A 13,158-nucleotide genomic window follows, 5' to 3' on the forward strand; every position below is an offset into this window, starting at 1 on the left:
CTGAATATCACTAAAACAGTTTCAAAAATTATTGTAGCTGGTGGAAACTGCACTAATAAAGGTTATATTTTGTGCTCATTTTTCTACATTATTCTATGGCCAAATTTCAGTGGGGATATCCTGTTTACAGATGGGTTCATCTTAACTGTTGCTGTAATCTGCCTTGGGAAGCCTGGTGTTATAAAAATTGGAAATAAAATTAAACTCTCTTTTCATTGGGGCACATGAAATCACATTTTCACCCGATCTCTTTTGTACAAATGGATTATTCTGTTTTGAGCATGCTTCAGGGACAAATGGTGTTCATATGTAAAATTAATAAAAATACATATTTTCTTTCATGCAGATCTCTCATTTGCTTTAAGCCTCTAATGCAGTCCATTGTTTTTCTTATATTTTGTCCTTGTGATGACTTTCTTACACTGTGCTGAAAGTGGAAATACAGTGAGATAGAATAATAGAATTCAGTAACATCCAAACTTATTAGTTAACACTATAATTGTTATCGCATTTGAGTAATAACTGAGAAAATGCTGTTGAAAACTGACTTGAAGAAGCAATAAATATATATCACAGAACTGGAAAATGTTGGCACATTTAGACTGACTCTGGACTTCTGCATGACGATAGCTCTGCCCTCATAATTTAATATCTTTCTTTTAAATAGTAGTAATAAACAATATTAAGTGCATTTTTATAATTTACCACTGCATGCCACAAACCATCTTTCTCTTTTGGTCTAGGCAAAGAAAAAAAAAGATTTTAAATGCTCCCAGTTTTCAATCTAATTCATGTTTAATGTGGGATATAACTGCCATAAATAAGTGAAAAAAAATAAATACATAGAAACTCTGAATGTTGAGCACCCAGTTCTCATAACATGATGTCTGTTTTAGTGGTCCTCTACCAGGAGAAAAAAAGATCTCTGCACGAATATAACACACGCTATGGTGACCCTATAACCAGCCCCTCCAGATGACACACTGATTATGATATCTAAGAAATTACCTTAAAAAAGGTTTGGTTAGCTAAGCTTCCTAAAAGAAACGTCCATAAGCCATTATTAACATTGACTTGCGAAAATCCACTGCTTATTTCTGTGATAGGCAGCATAAAATGTATTGTACTGTTTTGGGATCTTTCCAGGTATTTGTGACCCGGATTGGCCACTGTTCGAAACAGAATACTGGGCTTGATGGACCTTGGTCTGTCCCAGTATGTACTTATTATGTACTACTCTACCTATGAAAAGTTATTCCGTTATTACACTTCCTCTGGGTACATCCGTGTGCTGCACAAGCTGGCGTGTTTGAAAATATAAGTGAGATTAAATAAAAATGCTACCAACAATAAAAGCACAAGTCAATGTGGATGCAGCAGCTCATAGGTTTGTTTGCTTTGCTTTGAGTGTACGCAGAATGATGACTGCGTGGGGAAGGGGAAACATAGACTAACCTAAGTGGCTCCAACTTTTTGGCATCATGCCGTCTCCTGTTCTCAATCAAACCTCCTTGCTTCAGACCCTAGTCTTAGGCATTAAATGCCAGCTTCCTTGGAGTGGACCTTGCATTCAAGAGCCCTCTCATTACCAGTTGTTTAGATTTGAGGGAATATGACTCTACCATATGTTGCTGTATGTGCCCTATTTCATATCAATAGGTCTCTCTGTCTTTTGTACTCTTCCACAAGATCTTGTTTTAGTCTTTCCTCTAGTACTTTCATTAAAACACTAGTAAAACATGCCCGTTTCTGGAGCAAATGAAACGGGCGCCTGCAAGGTTTTCCTCCCGACCCCCCCCTCCCTACCCACCCCTTCGGCATTGTGAAGCCACTGACTGCCATTGCTCCGCACCTCATCAACGCACGCCACCTTCATCTCCTGAATCGTGAAGCCACTGACGCCATTGCTCCGCCCTCGCTCTGTGACGCCATTGCTCCGCCCTCGACGTCATCACGTTTGATGCAAGGGCGGGGCCCAGAGACAGTGATTTCAGTGGCTTCACCACCACGAACCCTTCGAACCCAAAGGAAGTGCCCGAAGGAAATGACACTGACGTCAGTGTCATCAGAACTTTGAGGGTGAGTTTTATTATATAGGATATTTTTTGATATTTGGAAGTTTTGTTTCTTGTACAATAGTTTGCAAAGTATGGTTGTAAGGAGCAGGGGAGGAGTAGCCTAAAGGTTAGATCAACAGGCCAAGGACCACAGAAGCAAAGGTTCAAAGCCCACAGCTGTTCCTTGTGGACTTTGTGCAAGTTGTTCAACCCTCTATTGCCTCAGGTTCAAGCTTAGATTATGTGCCCTAGGGACAGGAAGATAGCCACTGCAGCTGAATATAACTTGTCCCAAGTGACAACTAGAAAAGGCATGAATTAAATTCAAATCCCCCTTCCACAGATGTGTATATGTTAATTAGGACACAATAACTTGAAATGACAACACAGGGCTCCACCAGTCACCCTCTATACAAGATGAAGCATGGAATTTGACACAAAGCAAGTGCATTGGCTGATAATATTATATTATATTACTAGTAAAAAAGGCCCGTTTCTGACACAAATGAAACGGGCGCTAGCAAGGTTTTCCTCGGAGTGTGTATGTTTGGGAGAGTGTATGTGAGAGTGACTGTGTGAGAGTCAGAGTGAAAGTGTGAGTGTGTGTGTGTGAGAGAGAGAGTGAGACTGGGTGTGAGTGTGTTTGTGAGAGAGTGTGTGTGTGAGAATGAGAGTGTGTGCAAGTGTTTATGTGAGACACAGTGTGAGAGAGAGTGTGTGTGTGTGTGCGAGAGAGAGAGTGTGTGTGAGACACAGATTCTCTGTGAGAGTGAGTGTATGAGACCAAGCGAGTTTGTGAGTGACTGTGTGGCACATAGAGAGTGAATGTGATACAGTGTGAGACAGAGTGTGTGAGAGTGAGAGTCAGAAAGACATTGTATATGAGAGAGAGAGTGTGAGCCTTGCCCTCCCAATCCATGGCCATCTGTCCCCTGCCCCCTCCATTCATCCTTTTCCAGCAATTCCCCTATCTCCCTGAGCCCTGCCCTCCCAATCCATGCCCATCTCCTCTGTCACCTGCCCCCTCCATTCATCCCTATCCAGCAATTCCCCTCTCTCCCTGAGCCCTGCCCTCCCAATCCATGCCCATCCATGCTCCTCTGTCACCTGCCCCCTCCATTCATCCCTATCCAGCAATTCCCCTCTCTCCCTGAGCCCTGTCCTGCAATCCATATCCATCCATGCCCATCAGTCCCCTCCATTCATCCCTATCCAGCAATTCCCCTCTCTCCCTGAGCCCTGCCCTCCCAATCCATGCCCATCCATGCTCCTCTGTCCCCTGCCCCCTCCATTCATCCCTTTCCAGCAATTCCCCTCTCTCCCTGAGCCCTGCCCTCCCAATCCATGCTCCTCTGTCCCCTGCCCCCTCCATTCATCCCTTTCCAGCAATTCCCCTCTCTCCCTGAGCCCTGCCATCCCAATCCATGCCCATCCATGCTCCTCTGTCCCCTGCCCCCTCCATTCATCCTTTTCCAGCAATTCCCCCTCTCTCCCTTCCATGACCCCCCTCGCATCCATGCTCCTCTTTCTCCCATGTCCCAGCCTGGCCCACCCTCTTCTCCCCCCCCTTCGCATCCATGCCCCCCCTTTGCATCCATGCTGTCGTTTCTCCCCTGCCCTCCTGCTCCCATTGTTCAACTTTACTGCCCACCCTCTTCTCTCCCCCCAACATCCCTTTTTTTTTTTTTCTTTTTAAATTTACCTCGGTGGCGGTTCTGGCAGCGCAGTGTCAGGGAAGGAGGCGGCACTCCCGACGTCTAGCCTTCCCTTCGCTGTGTTCCGCCTTCTTCTGACGTCATCCTTGACGTCAGAAGAAGGCGGAACACAGAGAAGGGAAGGCTAGAGACGTCGGGAGCGCCGCCTCCTTCCCTGACGCTGCGCTTTGTTTGTTTTTTTTTCCGCCCTCGACGTCATGACGTTTGCCCTTGACGTCATGACATTTGACGCGAGGGCGGGGCAGAGACGGCTGGCTGGCTTCACACCATGAATCCACGAACCCTACAGCCAGGGAGTGTTTGAGTGACTTCAGAACGTTGTCTTCAGAACGTTCACGGTGCGTTTTATTATATTAGATGCTTGATTTATATTCTATAAGGCCCAAACAAATAACTGTCCTTTCACCACACTCAGCCTCCATATCTCATCTTTCTAACAAATTCCACACAGCTTCTTACCCTTGATTGTCAGGCTGCCCGAATGCAAAGCTAGTGAAAGAAGGGTGGTCTCCAGTGTCCCAGCGGAAGGAGTCCTTGGACATTTTATAGGTCAGGCCTGAAATAAAAAGAAAAGCAACTTGTTTGTGGAGGTGTGACCTAATGGGTAAAGCGACTACCTGAGAACTTGGAAAACTGGGGTTCAAATCCCACTGATGCGCCTTGTGACCTCAGGCAAGTCACTTGACCCTTCAGGAACACATATAGGGCCAGATTCTATATATGGCACTTTAAAAAATCTGTGCAGAAAACATTTCAATCTAAGCTTATTCCACAAACAGCCCCTAGATTTAGGCACAGTATATAGAATACACTTAGTCAATATCCTAGCACCTAAAACTACGCACATCCAATTACAACAATGAAAACGTGGTGTAAATCCCAGCACATAGATTTAGGTGCAGAGGGCCATATTCTATAACAATGCACGTATATTTCAGAACGCCCATTTCCTCATCCATAACCATGCCCCTTTTGCCTGCACACATTAAAATTTAGGCGCAGTGCATTACAGGGAGTTGTGCGTGTAAATTTTAATTATTGCCAATTAGTGCTCATTATTGCTTGTTAAGTGCTGTTAACAACACTGACTGGTAAGATTTCACTTACTACGTGGCCATGCAGGGGGGAGCACTTACTGCCACCCATTAAGGTGGTTGTAAGGGCTCCCGTACTAACCTGGTGGTAACTAGCAAACATGCGGCACTGCCCGATTATTGCCAGGGTAAAAAATAGGGACCTTTTTTTCCCTAGTGATGGGGCTACAACTACCGCCGGCACCCGCATTGGGCCAGTGGTAACTCCGGACTAGCACATGGTAAGCCCCTCAGAGCAGCATTTCAGAAAGAATGTACAAATCAGAACCAAGGCTTCCAGTTCAGGACACAAAAAAGGTCAGGGATTTGATATACCACATTTCTGTGGCTTTGATGACAAATTAGAGAAACAACTTAGATAAAGGAATACCAACCCTGGTCATGCAGTTAGATCTGTCAGTCACCTTTGATTTGGTCAATCATAATATCTTGTTAGGTAGATTATCTCAAACTGGAATTTCTAATACAGTCTTACAGTGATCATATCAGTATACAAAAAAATACCCTACTACCATTTTGTATACTGATAAGATTAAAAAAATAATTAATGAATTTGTATTATTATATTTGAAGAATATGGTAGTTACTGGATATATGCATTATTGAGTTGTACCTAGATTGAAATAAGGGTTCTCAGATTAATAGGGAGTATTTCACAGAGCTGAGAAAAATTACTACATCAGGGTGTAGGTGTAATTCTAAAACTGGTTTAATGGGGGAACAAATTGCACAATTGTTAGGAGGCAATAGATTGTTTGGCTCTAATGTTGAGGGTCCACAGTTGGAATGGGCTGATGTTCAAAAGAAACAGAGGGGCCCTTTTGCTAAGGTGCGCCGAAAAGTGGCCTGTGCTGGTGTAAGTGCGTGTTTTGGACGCACGCAGGTCATTTCTTCCGCGCTTGGAAAAAAAAAGCATTTCTTCTTGTGGCCAAAAATGGTAATGCGGCAAAATTTAAAACCAGTGCGCATCCATTTTCAGCCTGAGACCTTACCGCCACTCATTGACTTAGCGATAAGGTCTTGTGCTAACTGAGCAGTAAGCAGCCAGTGAGCATAAACTGCTGATTACCACCAGGTACGCGCCACGTGGTAGAAAATAGAAAATATTTTCTCCCGCGTGTTTTGTACATATGTAAAAAATGGAATTACTGCCCGGGGCATGCAGTAGCCGGCCGGTAGTTCCAATTTGTCATGCGTTGGATGCGCGTAGGCGCCTATGCACCTTAGTAAAAGGGTCCAATAAATGTTTAATTAGAACAAAATATTATTCAAGGACACTGGTTGAGTATTGTCATGTTAAACATATTCCTAGAACCAAGATTTCTAGATGATGTAGAATATGTGAAACAGTGGAATGAATTAGTGTTCACTTGATTTGATGTTGATAACTATTGAAAAACTTAACAAAATCATTAAAGTCACTCAGGAAGAATTAGATCAGAAAATACAAATAATGAAACAAAAAGACCAGAGGGCTCATATGATCAGCAGTATACAGAGTATTTACAAATTATGGGAAAATATAAATTTGAAATAAAGGGACAGAAATAATTGCTAAATTCAAACGGGATGAACAAGACTACACACGTTGCTATGTTTTTCCATGGATGGACCGAAATCAAAAATCTAGAAGAAATAAAAAGATCAAAAAGGTAAATTTTATCAGTTCCTCAAGTATTTCTTCTGAGGAAGAAAGTGGGTATAAAAAAAATGGATCAGGATAGTATTAAGTCTGCTTCTTCACAAATGTTTTAGAGATGCCCAATGTCACACAGGGTATATTAACCAATCCCCAACAAATGGGAGCCAGATCCAAGAGACAAGTGAAAAAACACAATTAGTTTTATTTAATATTTCTTCTAAAAAAAATAGACTAAAGATCAACAAAAAAGTGCTGTCTATGGGCCTTTCCTTTGTGCCAACTCAATATTATGGCCCATTTACAATGCATCAACATTTATATTATTTTTTTAGGAAATTGAGATTACAAGTATATTTTACGAAAGATAATCAGGAAGATAATGTTCAAGCCCAAGGTTTCAATCTTTTTCACAGGAATATCATTTGCCTTCTACTTGGGTCCCTAAAGGACCAGTGGATGCGGTAGTGGCCACTTTCCAGCAATGAGTATTACAAAATGTAAAAGATATGGAGCATAGAGGCACTTTTGTATATGGTAATTTGCCCAAAGAACAATTAAAAGCTTTAACAGGCCCTTTTACTAAGGCGCGTAGGCGCCTATCAGGGGCATTTTCGAAAGAGAAGGGTGCTCATCTTCTGACACAAACAAAACAGTGGGTTTCGGGTGGGTTTTGTAGTGTGGTGGGATTGTCAGGCTTAGTGCATGGGTGAGAGTCACCATCCACTGAGTGGTTCAGAGGTTTTTTTTCTGTAACCACCAGAAACAGAGAAGAGTGAATGAATGCAGCAATAACAGGGTCTCTTCTCGTTCAGTTTTTTTTTTTTTTTGGTAGTCTTAGGAGATTAGTAGCATACTGGTGGCAGCTGGTAGCAACCCTCAAACACTGGATATGCCTGACCTAACACAAGAGCAACCGGATAACCTCAGCAAGGAGGAGCTGCAGGACCTTTGAGATATAATGGTTTACACCATTATTATACTACTACTACTACTTAACATTTCAAGAGCGCTACTAGGGTTACGCAGTGCTGTACAATTTAACAAAGAGAGACAGTCCCTGCTCAAAGAGCTTACAATCTAATAGACAAGTGAACGGTAGGTCCGATAGGGGCAGTCAAATTGGGGCAGTCTGGATTCACTGAACGGTAAGGGTTAGGTGCCGAACGCAGCATTGAAGAGGTGGGCTTTAAGCAAAGACTTGAAGAAGGGCAGGGAGGGGGCTTGGCGTAAGGGCTCAGGAAGGTTGTTCCAAGCATAGGGTGAGGCGAGGCAGAATGAGCGGAGCCTGGAGTTGGCGGTGGTGGAGAAGGGTACTGAGAGGAGGGATTTATCCTGTGGTTACGGGCGGGAACGTAAGGGGAGATGAGGGTAGAAAGATAGTGAGGGGCAGCAGACTGAGTGCATTTGTAGGTAAGAAGGAGAAGCTCTTGTGTTTGTGTTAAGCACATATTTTAAAGTCATACCCTTGCTTAGTATCTGTGCGGCCATGCTGTTACGGATTGCTTTTGTTTATCTTTCTGCACTGAGCACAGAACTGCCCTGACACTGTCGAGACCAGACCGGCGGTCTGTAGAGGCAGTACGTCCAAATAGCAAGGGGGCATGTTTTGGATGCATTTTAGGCAAGACTAGGGAGGGCCTGAAATTTGGACATCCAACAACGATTACCAAAGGGGATGAAATGTTTACGTCTAAAAAGAAGGATGTTCTTATTTAGAGCTGTTTCAGAAATGTCCAGGTTACAGAAAGGTGCTCTGATTTGCGCAGCTATCCACTGGAGAGATTAAGACATGACACCTCCTTAATCCCCCATTGGTTACTGTCCCCCTTCTTCTCCCCTGAAAGTGAAACTGAAATGGGATACCAGGACCTATGACAGCTTCTGGTACTATGGACATTTTTAAGAGAGTAGGAAGCAGGTCTGAGGAGTAGCCTAGTGGGTGATACAACTGCCTGTAAACCAGGGGACCAAGCTTCAAATCCCTTTAAACAGAAAAATACTTACAGTACCTACAATATATAAGATGCCTGAACATTCAGGTACAGTAGATATTTTTCTGTTCCTAGAGGGCTCAGAAGTACAAAAAAAAAAGAGTTAAAGTAGGATTTGAATCTGGGTCCCTTGGTTTAGTCCACCACACTAACCACTAGGCTGACCCTCTGTCCTGCATGGATATCTGCGTGACCATTTTCTAAGAATGCTGCCATACAGATGTCCATGTCCCTTGTTTCCCCTGTTTAAAATTTGGAGGATTCAGTTTATAAAATGGATGTTCATGCTGGACATTTCCAGCACATGGACGTCCATCTCATGTATTTTCGAACTGTATCCTGTTTGAAAATACATGTGAGATGTACGTCCATTTCCGACATTCTGACTTGGAGATCCCTATTCTGACTTGGATGACTTATTTTTAGAAGCACAATTCAGGTTTTAGATGTGCATAAATGTTTGTATTGCATAAATGTCTAAATCCTGATTTTACAAAGTCAAGAAATATACATGTAAAACTGAAGAACATGTATCTGGCAAGAGGGCATGATCTGAGCCTGTTTTGAGAGGGGCTAAGGCAGGCCTAAAAAAATAAATGTGTATTCCCCATTTCAGAAGGGGAATGTACGATCGATGTCAGGATTTAAACCTGCTGTCCAGGATGTCTAGGTTTCAGAAAAGTGTTCCTATTGAGCAGCACTCCATTCCAGGGATAGGGGAAATTAATTCCTTTAATTCCCAAAGTGGTTGATGTCCCCTCTGAAAGTGAAACAGGCAAGGGATACTGGGCTCTGTCACAGCGTCATGAAAAATAAATATGTATATTTCTGAAATAGCTAATACAAACATGTATGTTCTGATATTTTAGATGTTTAGGTTTCTAGGTATGAGGTATTTTAGATGTTCCTGCTGCATGTATCTGGCATATAAATGTCCATCTCTCCATGTATTTTAGGATAGGCTCTACTTCAAGAGATCCTGTTCCTTAGGCGGTTGGTGACTCAGCTGTTTGAGGAGGCTAAAGTGGGTGGGGCTAGGGTGAGGTATAGAGGAGGGTTAGACAGAACAGAGCAAATTAAAATCCTTGGGGTACTGACCTTATGTCTGAAGGAAAGGAATTGAGACACCTTTGGACACAACGAGGAAGGAATCCCTCACTGTGTGGCTGTGGTGGAGCTGCACCAGCTGTGTTTCCTCCCCCCCCCCCCCCCACCTTTATTGCTGATGGTAATATGCAAACTGTATACACTCCAGGAATTATATACCAAAAAATCAAAATAATGCACCAAAGCAATACAATATATTAACTAGAACAATATTTGCAGTATTCTGGAAATATATGCAGGCATTTTAACACTTGGCCCCCAGTCAGCCCTAGCACTGCAGTCCACCATCTTGCAGTTGTCCAAGTGAACTGTATCAAAGATCCTGCGGTTAATGACAACAATAAAATGATTTGCTTATCAATGCTTTTAGTAGGTTTCGAAATGGCCACCAGGCTCAGGGCCGGTCTTAGGCAGAGGCGACCAAGGTGACCGCATAGGGCCCCGCACCTAAGGGGGCCCCGCACGGCGCGCCTAAGGGGGCCCCGTGCAGCGCCTCAACTCTGCCTCGCTCGTGCCTCCGCTCCGACCTCCGCCGCTGCTCGCCTTAGTCACCTGAGATGATCCCCATTCCTGCAGCTCGGCCACTCCGCTCCCGCCACCACCGTCGCGGCACCCATCCCCGGCTTGGGCCCGCTGAGCCCGCCATCAGCTCCCGAGTCCCCGAACCCCGGTGACTAACTGAGCGATGCCAGCGAGCCAGCCCAGGCAGCGACGGCCCCGCCTCAGACGGCGACGACAGACAGTTGCAGCGCGACGGCTCACCCCCAGGCTCCAGCTTCCCGCTCAATGTCCCACCTTCTGATGTATTTCCTGTTTCCGGACGCGAGGGCAGGAGTCACTGAGCGGAAAAAGCTGGAGCCTGGTCGGAGGTGGTGAGGACGTGAGGTGAGCCATCGTTGCTGACGCCAACAGTTGTGCACTTATGCCAAATCGAAATCGGATTCCATGCAGGCAGGAGATCAGGAGAAGTGTCTCTCTCATCTAACGATGCTTGCGGACGGTGCAAGGGTTGGAAATGTCTGCCTCCCTGAGAGGGATTTGGCTCAACAACATTAGTTGCTAGAGAAGCTGAGCAAGTAAGATCTTCTGGCTTGGAAGAGGCTGTTTCTAACATATCTGGGTTATTTTCACATAGATCTGCAGATATTTCCCCTGATAAAAATTTGGATGGCAATAGCAGATTTAGCTAAAACACTGCTTCCAGTAATTAATGATATGACACCTCGAATTAATCATTTGAAAGCTAGACTGCAATCACAGGAAGAAAAGATTACTAAGCTAAAATCTGAGAATGGAAATCATGAAGTAGCAAAATCTGATATAAAGTAGGTACAATCAGTTCAAACTATTTAGTAACTGATGTGGCTACTTGTCTCTCTGGTTTGATGGGTTACAGAGTAATAGGGGAATTTGAAAGTACTGGATCTTATCTTAATATTTTTCCTTTATTCTCCTTTGTTATGAGAATTGGAACTACTAATTGTAGTGGACTTGAACTGAATAATTTCTGGGGAGGGGAGGTTTCATGATAGCATTGTGCTTATTATTTCAATCAGTTTTTTTTGTACAAGTTTAGCTTCATTTGTCTTTATTTGAAATTTCATAAATAAAAAAAAATTCTAAAAATGGAATAATCTTATCAATGGGGTGGAGCTAGGGTGGGGGCAGGGCTAGGATGGGGCCCCACCAAATTGGTCTGCATAGGGCCCCGCACTTGCTAAGACCGGCTCTGACCAGGCTTCAGATCTGCTGGCCTTTAGTTTATTGTTGAGTTACCAAACATGTTTGGAATATGTTTTACCTGTATTAGTTGTACCTAACTTAGAGCAGCAGTCTGAGAACCAGGGAAGCCAGGGTTCAAATCCAACTGCCACCCCTTGAGATCCTAGACAAGTTACTCAGCCCTCCATTGCCTCAGACTGTAAGCCCTCCAGGAACAGGAAAATATCTATTGTATCTGAATGTAACTCACATTGAGCTACAACTGAAAAAGTGCGATCCAAATCCAAAATCCAGTACCAAGCATTTTGTGACAAAATAAAAGACCCTACAATTCTACTATCCCAATAACAACACTAATTTCCAGGAATCACACAACAAAGGCCTTCCGAGGAAAAGGCAGTGGGCATCAGAACATCAGCTCACCTATTGGAAAACTAAACAGGCCTGATCACAATGGATTGATCCTACACAGATACTCAGTGCTAATAAAGAACCCTTTCACACATGCAGAACACAAACAGACTCTCACCAAGTACTGAATAAGTAATCAAAAACTAAAAATAGAAATATGTACACAAAAATTAAATTGAACCCCAAAAGCAGTCTGACTCTGCATATAATGCAACAACCAGGGACACATGTCCTCCTCTGTCGTGCAAAATATAAAGACAGCAGATGTAAATTTCAAAAGCTAGCATATTCCAATGACTACTTACAAATTAACAAACGAAACACAAATGGAAAATAAAATGATACCTCTTTTAGGGCCTCTTTTACTACACCACACTAACATTTCTCAGGACAGTTTGGTAAAAGAGGCCCTTATTGAACTAACAATACAATTTTTGACTAGCTTTCAAAAGCCAAAACATCTTTTCTTAGGACAGAACATGATACCATAATAGCAGTGTACTGTCCCAACCTGAGGAAGGAGGCTTTGGCCTCCAAAAGCTAGAGAACTAGTCAAAAATATATTTAGTCCAATAAAAGGTATCATCTTATTTTCCATTTTTTTCTCATTTATTAACCTTTAAAGTAGGCTAACAAGGCTACTATATTATGCCAGCCTAAATAAAAAAAAAATTTAAATTCTTTTTCTACCTTTATTGTGTGTCTGGCTACTTAATTTTTCTAATTGTGTTGACCCCAGTCTCTGATTACTGCTTTCTTTCTTCTTTTCATTCTCTTTCCAAATAACTCCTGTCCATTTATTATTTTTTTCTCTTCATCTGTCTTCTTCGCCTCCTCTACTACATCCAGCTCCAACACCAAACTGTTCCTTTCAGCTTTCTTCCATTCAGATTTTATTCATTCATACTATCCAGTATCTCCCTCTTGTTACTGCCATCTTTCCATCACTTGCCCTCACCCTGGCTCTCCTGTTCTCCTTCCTCTTATTTCCCAGACTTTCACTAATTCTTTGCTCTCTCCTTCGCCCCGCCATCCAACTTATCTCTATCACCTGCCATCCTGTAGCTCCTCTCTGTGTCTGCCCCCCTCCTCCACCATCCAGCAGCTCCTCTGTGACTCTCTCCCCCTTCATCCAACATCTCCTCTCTTGTTTCTCTCTCTCTCACTCTCTTCCTTCCATCCTGGATCTCGTCTTTCTCTACTCACCCCACCATCCAACATTGCCCTTGTCTGTCGCTGTTCCTGTCATGCAGCATTTACCCTGTCTCTCTCTCTTCCCCCTTCACCATTCAGCATTTCCCATGTCTTCTTCTCTTCCCCCATCTAGCAATGCCCTGTCTCTCTTTCTCCATGCACTACTGCCATTCTCTCTCTTCCACATCAGCATTGCCCCACCTTTTTCTCTCTTCTTCCATGCAG

At 43.4% G+C, this 13,158-nt stretch overlaps 1 protein-coding gene across 3 annotated transcripts in view; it reads right to left on the reverse strand.

The window, feature by feature from the left end:
- The window catches only part of LOC115470438 (C-type lectin domain family 18 member A-like), a 221,084-nt gene that overhangs the window by 43,787 nt on the left and 164,139 nt on the right, over nucleotides 1-13,158 (reverse strand). For all 3 annotated transcript variants that reach the window (XM_030203619.1, XM_030203618.1, XM_030203620.1), the window contains exon 10: nucleotides 4,232-4,328. In XM_030203619.1, the coding sequence (XP_030059479.1) occupies nucleotides 4,232-4,328 (97 nt within the window). The remainder of the gene's footprint in view (nucleotides 1-4,231; nucleotides 4,329-13,158) is intronic.

This window comes from Microcaecilia unicolor, chromosome 5 (assembly GCF_901765095.1).
Source record: "Microcaecilia unicolor chromosome 5, aMicUni1.1, whole genome shotgun sequence".
In the NCBI taxonomy this organism is placed as follows: Eukaryota; Metazoa; Chordata; class Amphibia; order Gymnophiona; family Siphonopidae; genus Microcaecilia; species Microcaecilia unicolor.